The sequence below is a fragment of the Nelumbo lutea genome, chromosome 1, assembly GCF_056320005.1.
Source record: "Nelumbo lutea isolate HS-2025 chromosome 1, American lotus-T2T, whole genome shotgun sequence".
Lineage (NCBI taxonomy): Eukaryota > Viridiplantae > Streptophyta > Magnoliopsida > Proteales > Nelumbonaceae > Nelumbo > Nelumbo lutea.
This window is the reverse complement of record NC_142684.1, coordinates 182,222,296-182,240,382: the sequence shown is the minus strand read 5'-3', so window position 1 is coordinate 182,240,382 and position 18,087 is coordinate 182,222,296. Positions and strand designations below refer to the sequence as shown.

Genomic DNA, 18,087 nt, shown 5'->3' with positions numbered 1-18,087 from the left:
ATGAACAGAGCCATCCTGCGCGGACTGAAAGCACGTATGGATCGAGCTAAGGGATTGTGGGCCGAAGAGCTACCAAGTGTCTTGTGGGCTCACCGAACTACAGAAAAAACCACCACGGGAGAAACCCCCTTCAACCTCACCTACGACACTGAAGCAGTGATCCTGGCGGAAATCGAAGTACCAACATTGCGACTAGAAACATACGACAATTGGACAAACGGAGATGAGTTACGTACCAACCTTGACCTATTGGACGAGGTAAGGGACCTCACGCACATCTGGACAGCGGCATACCAGCAGCAGGTAGCTCGCTACTACAATGCCAGAGTAAAGCAACGAAGCTTCCGAGTCGGCGACCTGGTCCTTCGTAAGATTATGGTGCCCGAACCTGGCGTGGGCAAACTTGGACCAAACTGGGAAGGGCCCTATAAAGTAAAGAGAGTGCTCGGGGGGGCATACGAACTCGAAACCTTGGAAGGCAAACAAGTACCTCGAGCATGGAACATCGTGAACTTAAGGCGATACTACCTATAAACCGCCAAGCAAAGTAGACAAAATCAGGTCCTATGGGCCACGATGCAGAGCCAAGAGAAACCTCGGTGTAAACAAGCAAAGAAAAGTCGGGCATATTACCAGCTCGGCAAAAAATCAGTTCGCTGCAAAAGCCTTCGTGGCAAAACAGGTCGCAGAAGTATAATAACCCGGACAAGAAAGTGGCATATTTATGTCGACAAAGAATCAGTTCGGAGAAAAGGAACACGGGCAAAATGATTATCTATTCCGTTGCAAGAAACAAGAGTACATTGGCCATCAGAAGGGACTTAAAAAAAAACCTTTACATGTTCAGAGCTACTTCTTCGCCATCAGAAGGCACTTCAACAACACCCGAAGGCCCTGCCTCTCCTTCAGAGTCCGGCTCACCATCGACAGCATTGGCCATCTCCTGAGTTATACGCGAAGTGGATATGGCACTAACATCGAGGTCGGGGTACGTGTTTTGGATCATCCACCTGCTCAGTTTGAACCCCCTTCTGTAAGAATGCACCATTAGATCGTCAAAACGCGGAGAGGCAATGTAGTTTTCAACGACCTTCTTCTTGGCGTCTTCAATGTCTTGGGAAAAAATCTGTGTTTTCTCCCTGATGTCCTCCTGAAGATATTCGACTTGATGCTGCAAATCCAACTTCAAGTCCGCCATGTGCTTGACAACTACCCCCATGGCCTCGGCGTCACACTGAGACCTTGCCTACCTGGCCATTGCGACGCGAGCAGCCTCTTCGGTAGCATAAGCAGCCGCCTCAGTAGCTCGGGTATTCGCCTCTGCAGCACGGAAAGCCTCTTCAGCAGCATGGGCGGCAGCCTCAGCAGCTCGCGCTTGTCGCGAGCTCCTCTCCACTTGGGCTACTAAGGCATGAATTGAAGAATTCACCTACCAAAAGAAACAAGTGAGCAATAACAGCAAAAGCGACAGAAAATGAAAAAGGCAGACGAAATCTGACTTACCACCATAGCATGTGTTACGGCGCAGCAGGCGACCTGATTCAAAGGAAGATCGGTCCACGCCATGATCTCCTCAGGGAAAGTAGCCTCCCTACTCTTCTGAAAAGCGTAGTTCGGCGTCAACACGCTCCTGAACTCCCCTTGAGCTCCCGAACCCAAGGGCCCAACCCGCGTATGAGCAGACCCAGAGTGAGTAGGAGCACTTGAGTATGCAGGAGCGCCCATATAAGTGGTCTCAGCATAAGGCACCCCGGCAGCTTCATGCATCGGTGGAGTCACCTCGGGCTCCCAGGGCAGATCCTCCAGCATGTGGTCTGGAACTTGAGGCTCCTCATCCGGGGGCAGCTCGGTACGAGTTCGCTTGGCGACCCGCTTCCTCCTCTTCATACCTTGGAACATACGCCCCCCACGAGTTCTCTCCGCGTCCATCACACCTGCAGAAACGAGTTTGACATCAGAAAAATTGAAGGAACAAAGCAAGCAAGAAACTGCATAACTACAAACCTACCCGAACTCAGGCCGGCCGCAGTAAGCTTGGCCTCCGTTAAGTAGTGATGGCACTTTAAACCTTGCCGTGCCCATTGCCGGAGGCCCTTCACCGTCTCTTTATCGAGAGTAACACCTGAATCAGGAGCGGCCTCACCCCACCCGGTCTGAAAGGGCCATCCTTGTGCACTTCGCACACCGAAGTAGTCCCGCTTCCACACAGGGACCTTATTAGGAAGATCGTGCAGAAGCTTAAAGCCCGGGCGAGGAGAAAGGTAATACGTCCGTCTTCCCCCAGGAAGAGAACCCGTCAGTCTCTTGAGCATCAAGATGGAGGAGAATATCTCTAAGTCTAAGGGGAAATTCTGCTCACAAAAAAGGGAATCTGTCCCCACCAGGTTCCAAATGGAGTTCGGATGAAGTTGGCCAATGGTGACACCGAAGTGGTTTATGACTTCGACGAGAAGGGGGTGGAAAGGAAGTCGCAACCCCGCAACGAGCTGCTCTCAAAAAATCACGATCTCATCAGGACCATGTTCCCAAGGAAAGCTACCCGAAGGAATAAAATAAGTATAAATTGAAGCCCCTCAGGCGTCATGGTCGAGGGACAAAACCTATCTAGCATCCGACCTCGGCGAGAGGTAGATGCCAAACTGCCCTAAGCGGCTCGGCCTACTGGTTCATAGTCCCCGAGTTCCACCTCAGGATCACTGAGACAGTCGGGGGATATGGCTCGGTTTGTAGAGCCTACGTCAGTCCTACTTGAAGAGTCGTCTGAGCTATCAAAGCTAGACATTGAGGAAAAGAGGTGGATTCCGGAAGGTACTCACTGGAAGAAAGTTTTGAAGGCTCCGGAGACGGGAACAAGCCAAAAAACCTTGGAGGCTATGTAACCAGCCTAGACGCGAGCTGAAAAAACTTGGACGCGAGCTGAAAAGTTGGACGCGAGCTCAGTAGGCAAACCGCAAGTGTCAAATCGGTTGGGGTCCCCCACTATTTATATCTATAGTAACCAAGAACCGACCGTGCAGATCAAAGACGATCTGATGGCCCACATTTGCACTAACCGCACGTCCCATGAGGTCGAGACGTGATTGGCGCACGTCTTTCCGAAAAGAGCGAAACGCCAGCGCACGCCTTCTTGAAACCAACGTCGCGTTGACTGCGCCGCACGTCTCCCTGACAGCCGCCCGCGCACGTACAACAGTGGCACGCTTTTGTCAAGTTTGAATGACCCGCTGTCACGTCCCAGCGGCGCGAATTTTTGAAATTTAAAATGCGTGCTTTCACAACCATCAACATTTATGAGTAGTAGGCACGTTTCCTGCCTTCTCGGAAACCGAAGAACCCTGACAAAAGCAACTCGCGTAGTCAAGATTCGAATGACGAAACAAATCCACCTACCACCTCGCGAAACTCCCCGCACCAGGGCAAGACCCTTGGCGCGAGGAGTGGGGGGCAATTGATGAAGGAAGATTTGGCCCAACCTCATAGTTATGCGACACATGGCAAAAACAACAGCTCGACAAAAAAGCAAGCCTAAGGCGTGAACACCAAGGGGACACCAGCGGACCGAACTCCCTACTGGGGGCCCGAACTCACCCTTGGCCCAAAACCAGAAAGTAATCCGAACTGGCCAACCTTGCAACAGTTCGGGATATACCTCGCCGAACTGGCCAACCTTGCAACAGTTCGGGATATACCTCGCCGAACTGGCCTGCCTTGTAACAGTTCGGGATATACCTCGCCGAACTGGCCTGCCTTGTAACAGTTTGGGATACACCTCGCCGAACTGACCTGCCCTATAGATACCTCCGAACTCAAGACTTCGCCTCGCTCACCACTCCGCATCACCTTCTGGGCACCAAAACCAAACAAGTCATACCATGCTTGACACTGAGGAAGTCCGTGCCCGAGGGCGCTGCACCTGACTGACTTGGGATCTGACGCTTGGCGGCCGCACTCTAAACGGCCACCTGCCACCGCCACTGACACCGCCATCTCCAGTTAGAGAGACGGTTAGGCAGTGACGGTTCTGTCCCAACAGAAAAGACGACGACCGAATTGACAAACGCAAGGGTAATCATACCCGACCTGACAAGGGCCTTGGAGCGAGTGCGCGAAGTGATTATAAGAGCCCCTTGCCCCCAATAAACAAGGTATGCAAACTTTGCGCTATCTGGTTTTATCTTACTTTTGAAGAATTCTAACTTAAGCTTCGGAGCCGTTACACCGGGTTCCCCCCCGGAGCTTCCTCATCTCCTCCGCTTCAGGTTCCCTACTATTCAGTTCAGAAGCAAGGTGGTTGACAGTTAAGGCCGGCCGGATCGCGCATCATCACTGCCCACACACTAGCAATCAACAGCAGCGGACAGTAACCCAAACTAGCGGCCATCGGCAGCAAGAGCTACGTCGTTACGTTTTCTGGCCTCCTCTTCTTCTTCTTCTTCTTCCAAGGGCTTCCTGTTTTCTATTTTCAATAGATCGAACCCTTACACCAGCGGAATTCTTCAGGTGAACAAAGGTGGTCCAACACCGGCAGGCTTCCTATTGTGGTCGGTTGCAGCGGTGGATCTGAACTCAGCGCAACCCATTCCATCTCTCTCTCTATCTTTCTTTCTCTCTCTTCTTCCCCTCCTTGTTCGTTGTTAGCTCTGCGACGGTGAGAGAAATCAAGGCGGCCATCAGAGTTCCTGTCACCTGACCAAGATAAACACAGTTGTAGGTTCACCTTGCTGTATTAATTGCTTGATTGCACTTCATCCCACTCGTTGCAACTTGAAGAAAAACAATTTGAAACCTCCCCGGTTCCAACAACCATGTCCAAGTCAACATCTATCCAGTAATAAGAGGTTGTCGAACTAGCTCCTGTAAAGTCCTCAAAACTCAACTCGGTCCTGATGATTTGATCCCCTGGATTTGATCGGGAATAATATGCATACCTAAAAAAATAATCTCTTGCCAATTAGTGATAAACCTTTTGATTTTTCCTCTGATCTTTGATATCACAGTTTATGTCTTCATCCTCTCGTATTGTCAAAAGCCTTTTTCATGAAAGCAAAAAACTGGTCTGAATCGTCTCATTGATTCTTAAAACAATGTGCAGATGGGCAACAAGGAAGCTTATTATACCCTTATCGGTGGGATGTAGGATGTGAGATGCTTTTGGCAGGGTGTTTGGTTTATTTAATAAATGTTGTTACATAGGCGTCACTTTATCACTTCTTTTTTAAAGCTTTTATAAAAGATTAAATGTTTATTGTTAGCTGATGTAAAACCTACTGATACTTAATTATCACAAACGATTATAATTATTATTATTTTTTTATTTTATAAATAAATAAAATACAAATATTAGATGAAAAATGTAAACTGAATTAAACACATACTAGGTTAGGACTCGGAGGAAGAGGAAGTTTAAAGAAGATTGGAAGAAGAGGAAGGAGAGGAGGAAGAATAATGAGAAGAAGAAAAAGCCACTGCCTGTGGTTTTCGAGTCCACAAATGCGAGTGTAAAATGAAATCGCCGATGGGATGTGGAATGTTGGTAGGTTGAGACTCAGCGGAGGAGAGAAGGAAGAGGGAGTTGGAATGGATTTAATGTATATTTTATTATTTTGTATCTGATTCAACCGGATTCATGCTAACAATAGAAAACCCGTTACCTAACACCAAAATTCAAAACGATATTATTGATGGATTCACGCGTCCAATGCATCCATGGGTGCATGGAACGCGGACTCTTGAGTTTTAACTTAAGCGTCAATGTCGTTGTGGGTTACAAACTTACAATACGGTCCCTTCACTGAACTGTAGGATCCGACGCCGTAGATTCCGGCAATCCCATGATTTTGGTAAATGTATGGGATAAAGTCATAAATATAACGTGCAAGCACATTTAATGTGGTAGGTCTCACACCATCAACTTGGATGGTCCCTGATAGGTATTACTAACGATGTGGATCCCACAATCAAGAAAGACTAGGCGATCCAACGACTCAGAAAAATGGCGATCGCAATCTTTAGTTGCATGCATTAAATTCCCTTATTCCATGGCCATTGATTGTTGCTATCCCCGTTGTTGGAATCGTACACAACCATTTAACTATCAGTGTTCTGCGACGCACTGGAGTCTGGAGTCTGGACGCCAGGGTACTTTCGTAAATTTAAAAATTTCTATAAAAATTCATAACTTCCAAAGATAAAGAGAAAATTTAACGATTTGTTATAATATTATAATAATAAAATATTGTTTAGAGGTGTACCACGTCGTGATGTTTATGCAAAACCACCACGACCATTTGCCTCTTCGTTACATAGGAAAGCCAACTTGGCCAAGAACTAAAGATTAAAGATATACGTGTTAGTGGAGTATCTCCACGCGTCAAGCTGTAGAGGATTGGCCTTTTTATAGGGGTGCATATTTTAATATTTTACGCTTGCCCAATCCTGACAGTTGGTTAAATCAGACGAACAGAGCTTTACCTGGGTGGGTAAGGTGGCTGGTGGGCTGCCCCAGCACGTGAGGGAAGGGGGACGAAAAGGGTTTTAGAATACGCTGAGAATAGTATTGTCACCAAAGTATGCTGTTTCAACAATGACCAAATTCAGCTTGCACCATCTTTTAATGGGTCCCAGAATGCATAAAGATTAACTCGGCCCAAGCCCAAATCAAAGATCATCTCGAAACGGTATATCCCATCGGGCATTGGCTTGTGCATAGCAAGCAATTATGGGCTTTGCCTATTTTACCATTTTTTTATTTGGGGGGTGGGTTTAGGGGTGAAAGATAAAATTTTGGCTGCAAAAGGAGCAGAAATAATAGCTGAAAGCCTGAAAATGTTGGTTGCAGGAGATTGAGCTGTGTCTACGTCGTAAATGAACAATATGAGAAGTTCAAAAGGCGACATATAAGAGTTGTTGGACGCTTCTGACGGTTTATAGTCACACGTTCAAACTGTTCAAAAGAAACAACAATTAACATTATCCTACGATGTATACAGCCCAAATATCTATCACAATTCACAGCATATTTACATCCCCCCCTCCCCCAGGTTGGGCCAATGATGGTACACCGCGTCTGTTTCATTTTTATTGGACTAAAGTGGCATATTCTGCGGATCCACCATCATTTCACATGTTGGAGGTAAGGGTGTATTCATATTAAGTCGAATCGAATATTTGACTAATTAAATTTGATTCGATGGAAAAATACAAGGCTTGAATTCAATACAAGGGAAAAGGGAAAAGATATGAGCTCAAATTTGACTTGTATTTTTTATTTTGACTTGAACTAAAAACATAAACACAAATTTGACTCAACTCATAAGATTGTATGGTCAAATTGAATAGTGAGTCAAGCTTCATATAAAAAATAAAAATCTAATATATAATATAAGTTTAATTAGGCTTGTGGTCTTCAGAAACTGAATTTCAATTGACTTAAACTCAGCTCAAACCTTTATTTAAACTAAATCAAATTGAGCTTTTCACAAGCTAAACTCCAATAACTTATAAAAAGTTCAACTCGTATCTATCCGCGTAATTAGAGCGTAGATTCCAGGCCGGCTCAGAAACAAACCTATCCACAAGCCAACTCTCGTATCCCTACTACCATTTGGGACTTGGGAGGGGAGGGCTTTTATGGAGAAGCTTCTAGCTTCTAGCTTTGGAAGGTAGGCTCTAAGCATTGCGTTTGGTGAAAAGCCCAGATACACTTTAACTCAACTATGAATTGATTTTCTGGTGAAAATTGTTTTAGAAGCTTCTGAAAAGCATCTCAGTCAAAGCTTAAACGACCCCCCCCCCCCCCCCCCAAACAGGACCCAGGACCCCATTGTATGGGAGTGTGACATTTGAGTTCTCCATTCAAGGAGCAAGATTGTGCTGTCTCACCATTCCACCATGCGATAATAGAAAAAGCCTAAGATGCTGCCTAATTAATAAACAAATTAATTTATTAAATAATTTAAATTTGAATAGCTTTATTAAAATCTTGATGCCCGGCCATAAGGACATAATGATGCTTACTTGGCCATATTGATTTGTATGCATAAAGAATGATATGATCAGATTACTAGTTAATAGAAAACTGATGGATCATGCCCTTTTAACATTTAAGACCATATACCCTTGAAGATATATAAATATATATTTTTTTATGGTTTAAGAAGCAAAAAATACTAGTAAAATGGGATATGGCCTACAAGTCATATTGGATCAAGAATTGGGGCCTACTATTAATTTCTAAGCTTTTCGCCCTTTTTTTTAAGCAAAAAGACCAGCATAATTACATCTGATCATTTGAGCATTATTCACAAAGGATTGCATTTGGTTCCTCAAAATTTACTAGGATATCAAAAGTTGTGGAAAAATTATTGAGTCATTTTATGAAGTTCTTCAAGAAATTTTGTATCCAAGAAACTATAGCTCAGTTTGCAAAGAGTATAAATACAAATATGTAGAGTGCAAATACATACAAAATACAAGGTTTTGCACTCTACATATTTGCATCGATACAGCTAATTTCATGAAAAAAATAGTTTGTTAACCATCTACCCAAATGCAATAAAATTAGATGCCTGTGAATGATGAGCGCAAAGAAAATGGGATATATATATATATATATATTTATGTCGCAATGGTTTTGTTTTAAAAAACAAAAACCAATATCGGCGAGCATTCCCTTTAAGTGGTTCATAGGGGCATTTTGAATTGCAAAAAAGGAGATAAGTCCTTAAAATAAGGAATGGCAAATGCAACCTAAGAGGATTTAGGAAAATTTATGATTTGCTCCCCTCACAAATTTTTAGTTGGTTTTACATTATCCCTCTCCCCATTTGTATTGAGAAAGATTCCCCCACCTATTAATGTTCTCAGGTGCCTAAATGGATTTTTGGTAGGGGTGTCCAAGAAAAACCAAAAAATCGAACCAAACTGAGAAAACCGATTGGTTCGATTTGGTATTTTTGAAAAACCGAAGGACCGGTTTGGTCTTCGGTTACTCTAGAAAAACCGACGGTTAATCGAATCGGTCGGTATATATATTTATATGTATATTTCCTATATATTTTAAATATATGTCACATATTTTTTATATATTATATATAAATATATACATATATTATATTTATAAATATATTATATATTATATTATATATCATTTATTATTTATAATATAATATTATACATATATTTATATAATAAATATTATAAATATAAAAATTTGAAAAATGGAAGAACCAAACCGGTCAAGAACCGAAACTGACGAATTGGTTAACCGGTGGTACCGGTTCGGTTTACAAAAATTGTCCATGATTCAGTTAACCGAACTATGGACACCCCTAATTTTTTGCTCTAACAGCCCCTAAACTTTGTGGAAAGGTCAATTTTGACCCTAAAGCTCTGTTTGTTTGCAATACAAATGCCGAATCAGGGTATTTATGTACTGTGGTTCGCATTTGTGAGCGTTTGTTTGGCATGTAAAAAAGTAATGACTATCAAATTAAAAATGCATTTTTTGACATTTTTGTACTCTAAAAAGAGAGTGTTATTGTACTTATTTTTTGGATATAATTTTGTATTCTTTTGATAATCAACTTTTAAACCAAAGTTAAGGCATTGGAGCATGGTTTTCAAAACATGACCGGATTGGACGATCAGACTGGAAAAACCAGGAACAAGTTAGGTGATCAGTTCCGTTTTCCCAAAAATCAGATTTCCCTCCAAAACCGTTGATTTTGGTCAGTGAACCGCTGAACCAGGCAGTTAATCATTCGAACAGTTTTGACCACTTTTGATTTTTTTGAATTTTTGATTTTTTTTAAACGGGTCGAGCATTCGGTTCAAACAGTTGGGCCGTTCGACCCAGTAACTAGACCCCTGACTGGTTCGATCACCGAGTCATTTTAAAAACCATGAATTGAGTATAAGGTAGTTGGAGCATTTAATGATGGGGCCTACACTTTGCATCGATTTCAAACAAACAAGATGAGTGCAAAAATGTTTTAAAATATGAACCATGTTTGCATTCAAGAACCAAAAAGAGGATAAATATGCAGTGTATATAATTGCGTTTGCATTGCAACCAAATGCAGCCTAAAGAATTAAAAGGACTATTTTGGACCTTAAACCAAGGTTCAAAATATCGTTATGTATCAGCTCGTATCATATCAGAGTCTTCCTAATACACCTTTTAAGAGGTGTTTTAGGTCAACAAGTGGTTTAAGGGGTAGACTTGCCTTAGAGTGGCCCTTTGAACTAGATTAAAAAAAAAAACAATACTGATACTATCGACGTATTGCCCTGTATCGATATTTTAAACCTTGCCTCAAACTAAATTGAAAAGGCTAATGTCATGTCAAAATACCCAAACATTAGAGACGTCATTCACAAATTCATTAAACAATAATAAGAAAATGTTAACATGGCATTGTTCAACTCAAAAAAAAAAGTGAAAAATTATAAGTGGGTCCCATTGAAACTACAACGTGTTAAATAACACACATTATCAAAAATACAATAAAAATATTTAATGTATAAATTAATAAATTAATATTTAATGTATAAATTAATTTATACATTAAAAATAATATAAATTAATAAACATTGAAAATAATATATAAGTGGATTTCACATGAAATTTCTTCTTTTAAAAGACAAATAATAAGTGGATCCCACATGAAAATTTCACTGAAATTTCCCAACAAGGCATTAGCAAAAAGGTTAAAAAAACTCAAGATTCTTCAGCCCTTCGATTGTAATGAACTTGAAATTACAGTGGAGAGAGAGAGAGAGAGAGAGAGAGAGAGAGAGAGAGAGAGAGAGAGAAATTGGAGTTTTAAGTGGGAATCCATCTATTATTTTTCTATTATAAGAGGAAATTTCAAGTGGGACTCACTTATATATTATTTTCAATATTTATTAATTTATATATTAAATAGTTTTTATTTTATTCTTGGTAATGTGCGAGATTTAGCATACTATAGTTTCAATTGGACCCACTTATAATTGTTTAGTTTTTTTAATTAAATAGTGCCACATCAACATTCTCTTATTATTTTATTCATTGTTTAAAGGATTTGTGAATGATATCTCTAACCTCATGTGTTTTGGTCGAGTCTGGATCTCCTACCCACAAGAACTTTGCCCACGTTTATCGGAGCCACACATGGAGAACATCTCATCCTCTGCATAGTATTATGCATGGGGAGATGTTCCCAATTCATGGGGGGTAGTGTATTGTGGGTAGGCGTGGGCAGAGTTCTCGTGGGCAAGTGATCTGGACTCGTTTTGATCTAACATTGGCCTTTTCAACTTAGTTTGAGATTCAAAATGACTATTTTAATTCTTTAGGCTGCGTTTGGAAACAATGCAAATATGTAGTCTAAAACGGTTCATATTATTGTAAAGTTCGATTAGTTTTGCACCGACAAATTTACTTTCTTAGGCTTTTAGCTGTAACGAATGCAAACATGAATTTCAATAAAGCATATGCTTTTTTTTTATCGAATGCCCACTTGAATGCAAATTTACTTCTTTTTTATTGATGTACTTTTACATGTTATTATCAATGTAAATATGCATTGGTCTCTCATTGTCATTGTATAAATATAATGTTGCTAAATACAGGCAAAAGTGAACCAGAATACAAATTTACCCCGAACTGGGATTTACACTCCATTCACATCATTTCCAAACACAGCCTTAGAGTCAAAATTAATCTTTGCCCAAAATTTATGTGTTTTGGTCTAACCATTGGCTTTTTCTTAGTTTGCAATTCAAAAGAAACCTTTTAATTTTAATCAAAATTGGCCATTTTGCAAAATTCATGAACTGTGAGAGCCAAAAAATCCTTACACAAACCTATAAAAGTCTACAAGGTAAATTAATTTATAATTGCCCAAGTTTAAGACCCTGCGAAATGATTTCAAGCAACTGGTTTAACGCGTCTTCATTATTTCAAACATATACTAAAATAAAAGTAGCAAGACTGCTAGTCAAATCTAAAATACCTTTATGCAATTCTGATCATGGTTTTCAAAATCGGATCGAAAAAATCAAGATCCGGTCATTTGATCAATTCCGTTTTTCACATGGTTCAAACTGTTTAAACCGTTTTAATCAAATTTTTATTTTTTTTTATTTTTTTATCAGAATTGATAAATCATTCGGATCACCCGATAACCGGACCCTGATCAGTTCGATCTCGTGGTCGGTTTTAAAAAGCATGACTATAATATTCTCATATGCGACCAATAGGCTGGCAAAAAAAAAAAATGCGACAAATAGAAATTCTGGGGGCCATCAATAGACAGAACCATAGGACAAAGTTTGGACACGTCTTTTCATCGGTCCTACCTTGTCTTATGTGAGGGCCTCACAATTCCAACATAAATTACCCATAATCGATAGAAATGGATATGAAGTTGGTGAGCTACCATTACAAAAATAATAATAATATGTTAATAACTGTAGGAGAGCGTATGAACAATTGAAATACATTTAATTTATTTAGGCTGTGTTTGGTGGTAATATGAATTTATTTGTATTGATGCAAAATCACAATATAATAAATGATTTTAGTGTAAATTATGATTTATTTTAATTTTAATTTATACTTTATTTTGTTTGATTATAGTACAAATAAAGTAAAATAAGACTTGAAGCAAAATAAAATACAATTTGAAATAAAAATAAACTAAGATTTGCATTTTTTATTTGCACTCCTATATATTTATACTAGTAAAAATAAAACTACACTGTAACCAAACACAGCCTTAGTAATTAGGGGGAGAAGTGAGAAGGGGTTATTATGGGTTTAGCTCAAAACAAAATGTCCAATCTGTTACGCATCTAATGTAAGGTTGCTTTTTACTGTATGTCATCATCTCATTGATGGTACGAAGGTTGGATATTCAACTATTTTCTGGCAATTTAGAGTTATCACATGTAAGAGATAATGATGTAAAAAAGCTCATGTACAACATATGATGGGTCATTACAACGATAGCCAAGGTATTATCCTTATGTCGGCATCAGTTGTATTGAAATTTATTATATGCAAAAAATCCCAATTTAATAATGTAGGCCCCTTGTCACCTAATAAAATTTGGAGCAACCTATGATATATACTTGATAATTTTTTATGTATAATACATGTATACAAAGATATTTATAATATTGAAATAAAGTTTTAAAAATTAATTCAGAACTAAAACTGTTTTGGCCACTGGTTTCTGGGTCAAAGGTTTGATTATTTGGTTTGAATGAATGGCCTATTTCAATTTAAAAAATAATTAAAATAAAAATGGCCAAAAGCTGTTGTTTGAGTTAAATGGATCGATGGTTTGACCGCCTAGGTTAATGGTCATTGACCAAGTTAATGATTTTTGGCCAAGGACTGGGTTAAGGGTGAAATGAAACCAATTAACTAGACGGTCCCCAAGTCGAATGATCTAATAGTTTGAGTCAACAAAGGTTTGAAAACACGGAGTGATACCATTTATTGTACAACCAACCATGAATAAACATAAGTGTTCCATACGCAAGGAGCAACAAATCCTGAGTAGGCTATCTCTATTAGTTGTAGCAGTTGTTTTTATGAAATTGAGATATGCTCTTTACAAAGTGCGTTCCACACCGACCTTATAGTCACATCTTACCCTGTATTATAAATATGTCCCCGTGAATAATAAATACAAGTACAGGAGATGCTTCCGACGTATAGCTAGGACACGCTGTGAAGTCAGTGTAAGGCACGCTGTGTGAGGAGCAGATTGGGACTTGTTTTTATGGGTGTCTTTTTGACATGGTTATTAATATTATCAGTCCAGATTTCCTACCAAACGCTACTTATAATCTAAAGGGTAAATTTCTTAAACTACCCTTATGGTTTAACTAATTGAATAATTATACCCTTACTGTTTCAAAATTGACTGAGGCTACCCTACTGTTTCTCACAATTGACAAACTCTATTTTTACCGTTAACTTCCGTCAAAACCCATGAAAATGCCTAAACTACCCTGTCGCTTAAAAAATAGATTTCTAAAACAACCCTGTAACTCCCGCTGTTGGGTGGAGTTACATGGTAGTACTGTCTAAGACAACCCTGTAACTCCCACTGTTGGGTGGAGTTACATCCCAAATCGAGATTGATTGATGAAAGAAGATTTGGCCTGACCTCACAGTTACACAACACGTGGCAAAGGCAATAGTTCGGCACAAAAGCACGCCTAAGACACGAGCACCAAGGGGAGAAACCAATGGACCGAACTCCCCTACCAAGCGGTCCGAACTCCCTACTAGGGGTCTGAACTCTCCCTTCGGCCCCAAGCCAGACAGTAACCCGAACTGGCCTGCCTTATAGCAGTTCGGGACACACCTCGCCGAACTGGCCTACCTTGTAGCAGTTCGGGACACACCTCGCCGAACTAGCCTACCTTAGCAATACAGGACATACCTCCTAACTCAAGACTTCGCCTCGCTCACCACTCCACCACATCGCCCCCAGGACGCCAAAACCAAACAAACCATACCATGCCTGACATCAAGGAAGTCCGTACCCAAGGGCGGCGCACTTGACTGACTTGGGATCTGACGCTTGACGGCCGCGCTCCAAACGGTCACCTGCCACCGCCTCCTGACATCGCCATCTCTAGTTACAGAGATGGCTTCGACAAAGAGCAGTGGTAGTTCTGTCCCAGTAGAAAAGACAACACCCGAACTGACAGAAGCAAGGGTAATCATACCCGACCTGACAGGGGCTTCAGAGTGAGTGCGCGAAGTGGTTATAAAAGGCCCCCTACCCGCAGCAACAAGGTATGTGAACTTTGCACCATCTGGTCTATACTTTGCCTTTGAGAGTACTAACTTGAGCTTTGGAGTTATCTCACCAGGTTCCCCCCGGAGTCCCCTCATCTTTCTCGTTTCAGGCTCCCCATCGCTCCAGCTTAGAGGCGAAATCGCTGACAGCTAAGACCGGCCGGATTGCGCTCCATCAATTGGCGCCGTATATGGGAACCGCTTCTAAAAGTCTCCCTCTAAATCTCTCTTACCTACCCTTCTTTCAAAAATTCCAACAACCATGGCCTCCAATAGTGCCAGACGTGGAACAGAAACGACCACCGCCGGAGAACAACTCCATGTTCCCGCAGTGTGCATTGGGCAGTTCACCATCCCTCTTTTAGTGGATGGGATCCCCAGTTTGAATGTGCCACAAGCAGTGGCGCCCCTGAACCCTCCTTCATTGAACATCCCTCTTCCACTCCCCATTGAAACAAACTTCGCTGAACCAACTGCTATCCCACTGGCAACCCGCCAGAACCAGCTGGACGATCTAATGCAATGCATGCGGGCAATGCAAGCCCAATGCAGCAATTCCAGCAGCACCAGCTCCAGCAACACCAAGTACTGCACCACCTCTCCCAGCACCACTACCAGCAGCAGTTCCCTCAGCTACACCTAAATCAGTCACTTCTCCCCCCCGGCACCCTGTTTCAAAGCCGGTTAAGGCCTCCCCTCAAGGTGGGCGACCTCACCAAGGAGAAGCTCCCCGACCCCAGAACCCCCCTAATAGCCATGCCTCATCCCTAGGCCGAAAGCAAAGAAAAATCGCCCCCGCCTCGCAGCTCGCAGGTGGGTCAGGAACCTCGCCCACAAAGTCACCTCAGCGCTCCAAGCCCGAGTTCCCACTCACGGAGAACCGGTTCAATGCCCTAGCAGCAGGCCAGCAGTCCGGGCCCATCGAGCTTGGCAATACGAAGGCCAGTAGTGTCAGCACCAGGCCCGCTCAAAGAAGGCGCCGATGAAGTCACCAAACTGCTACCCGTGTCCTACCCGAGCTTAGAGAAAAGGAAGAGACGATCTCGGGCGAGGTAAAAACCGTCCCAATTCTCTCAGTTCCTTCCCCCCTTTCATCAGAACTTCTGGCAGTCCCCCTGCCCCGAGACTTCAAACTTCCATCTTTGGACAAGTATGATGGGTCCTTTGACCCTAACGACCACGTTGACGCATTCCAGTCACAAATGCACCTCGCTAGGGCCAGCGAGTCATGCATGTGTGTGGCCTTCACCACCACCTTCAGAGGGGTGGTCCGCACCTGGTACCGGAACCTAGCTTCCGGGTCAATAAGAAGCTGGGCCAAGTTCGTGCAGATCTTCACCGCACACTTTGTCACTAGCAAGAGGTGCCCTAGAACTGAGGAAAGTATCTTCGGGGTAATCCAAAGAGAGGGAGAACCCATCCGGAGCTACATCAAGCGGTTCAATGAAGCATGCTTGCAGATCCCTCGGTTAGACCCCGCAGTACAGTTCGCTGAGTCCAAAAGAGGGGTGACACACAAAGAATTCAAATGGCACATGGTGGCCAACCAGCCAGCAACCGTAGCTGACTTCCTCAAACTTGCGTACAAGTTTATGAGAACAGAGGAAGAGATCAACCAGAGAACCGAAGGCGGGGTTGAAAAAAGAAAAGGAGAAGGCAAGCCCTCCAATCCCGGCGACAGAAGAAGCCAGACCCGGGAGGCAAAGCCAGTCGTCCCAAGCTCCCTTACTAGTTCGGATGGACTACACGCCGTTGAACACAAGGCGAACCAAGATCTTGATGACGATCAAGGACGCCCCCTACATAAAGTGGCCACCTCGCCTAAAGAGCAACCCAAACGGAAGGAACAAAAATCTATACTGTAGTTTTCATAAAGATCACGGTCATAGTGATAGTAGTAATAAAGTAGGTCGGCAAAGGGAACACGGGAAGGATGTCCCCGAGTCGAGCAGCGGACAGGCCGAAGCCTTGCAGCGACCTCCCCCAGAAGAGAGGCCAGTTCGGGGAACCATCCACGTGATAGTGGGCGGTTCGGTGGTGGCAGGTTGCACTTTGGCAGCAACACGGATGTCAGTTCGTGAGGCAACCCGAGAGGAGCAGAACCCTCCCAAGAGGCCGAAGACAGAAGAATCGATCTTTTTTACAGAAGACGACACGAGAGGTGTTCACTATCCCCACGACAACGCGCTTGTCATAAAGCTAAGGATCAACGACTTTGAAGTCCGGCGCGTACTTGTGGACTTAGGCAGTTTGGCGGACATCCTATTCAAATCGGTGTTCAACCAATTACAGTTGTAGAAAAGCGAGTTGAAACCCGCGCACACTCCTCGGTGGGCTTCAGCAGAGAGGAAGTCAGGCCCCTTGGGAAGATAACAGTACCTGTGGAAGTCGGCACATGGCCGTGCGCGGAAAGACTCAACCACAATTTCCTGGTGGTCGCGACCTCCTCCCCATACAACGCCATAATAGGGCGACCAATTACGCATATTCTGCGTGCAATGGTCTCCACTTATTATCTGGCAATGAAGTTCTCCATAGACTTTGGTGTGGGGGTAGCGCGGGGCGACCAACTTGAGTCCCGCAAATGCTATGTTGCCGCCCTAAAGGGAAAAACCAAGGCAGCCGATGACCTCGAACTGGAGTGGCCTGCGGAGCAGGGTGAGGAACGAGCTTCGCCCATTGAGGAAACAGTCGCAGTCCCTACCTCGGCTACAGATCCAGCGCGAACACTACAGGTCGGTGCTTCTGTCAAGGAGCCTTTGTGAACTGAACTGGTGAGTTTCTTACTTCAAAATTTAGATATTTTTGCATGGTCCGCGGCAGATATGCCTAGTATTGACCCTCGCTTTATAACTCACAAACTTAACACTGACCCTATAGTCAGACCCATTAGACAAAAGAAACGCAACTTAGCCCCGGAGCACTGGAGGGCAGTCGATGAAGAAGTTGAAAAGCTCATCGCAGCGGACTTCATAAGGGAAGTTCATTACCCGAGCTGGGTAGCCAACCTAGTGCTGGTGAAAAAAGCTAACGGCAAGTGGCGCACGTGCGTCGAATACACCGACCTGAACCGAGCTTGCCCAAAAGACTGCTTCCCCCTGCCCCGAATTGACCGCCTAGTGCACGCAACTTCGGGACATGAGGTGCTAAGCTTCCTGGACGCATACTCAGGCTACAACCAAATCAAGATCGACCAGTCCGACGAAGAAAAAACCAGCTTTATAACCGAGTTCGGCCTGTACTGTTACAAGGTCATGCCCTTCGAACTAAAGAATGCT

The 18,087-nt window shown here is 43.0% G+C and overlaps 1 protein-coding gene across 1 annotated transcript; it reads right to left on the bottom strand.

The window, feature by feature from the left end:
* Positions 1-767: 767 nt before the first annotated feature.
* LOC148879650 (uncharacterized) lies at positions 768-5,105 on the bottom strand. Its single transcript, XM_088966422.1, has 3 exons — positions 2,009-5,105; positions 1,504-1,934; positions 768-1,429 (listed from the first exon to the last, which is right to left on the bottom strand). The coding sequence occupies exons 1-3, from the start codon at positions 2,310-2,312 to the stop codon at positions 1,247-1,249; spliced, it is 918 nt and encodes a 305-aa protein (XP_088822548.1). The 5' UTR covers positions 2,313-5,105; the 3' UTR covers positions 768-1,246.
* Positions 5,106-18,087: the final 12,982 nt, after the last annotated feature.

Bases quoted from the DNA above. Each gene is read 5' to 3' on its own strand.
- LOC148879650 (XM_088966422.1), bottom strand. From the start codon at position 2,312: ATGCTCAAGAGACTGACGGGTTCTCTTCCTGGGGGAAGACGGACGTAT. The intron at 1,935-2,008 runs GTAGGTTTGTAG...TCGTTTCTGCAG, and splicing joins TGCGGCCGGCCTGAGTTCGG to GTGTGATGGACGCGGAGAGA. The intron at 1,430-1,503 runs GTAAGTCAGATT...TTCTTTTGGTAG, and splicing joins CCGTAACACATGCTATGGTG to GTGAATTCTTCAATTCATGC.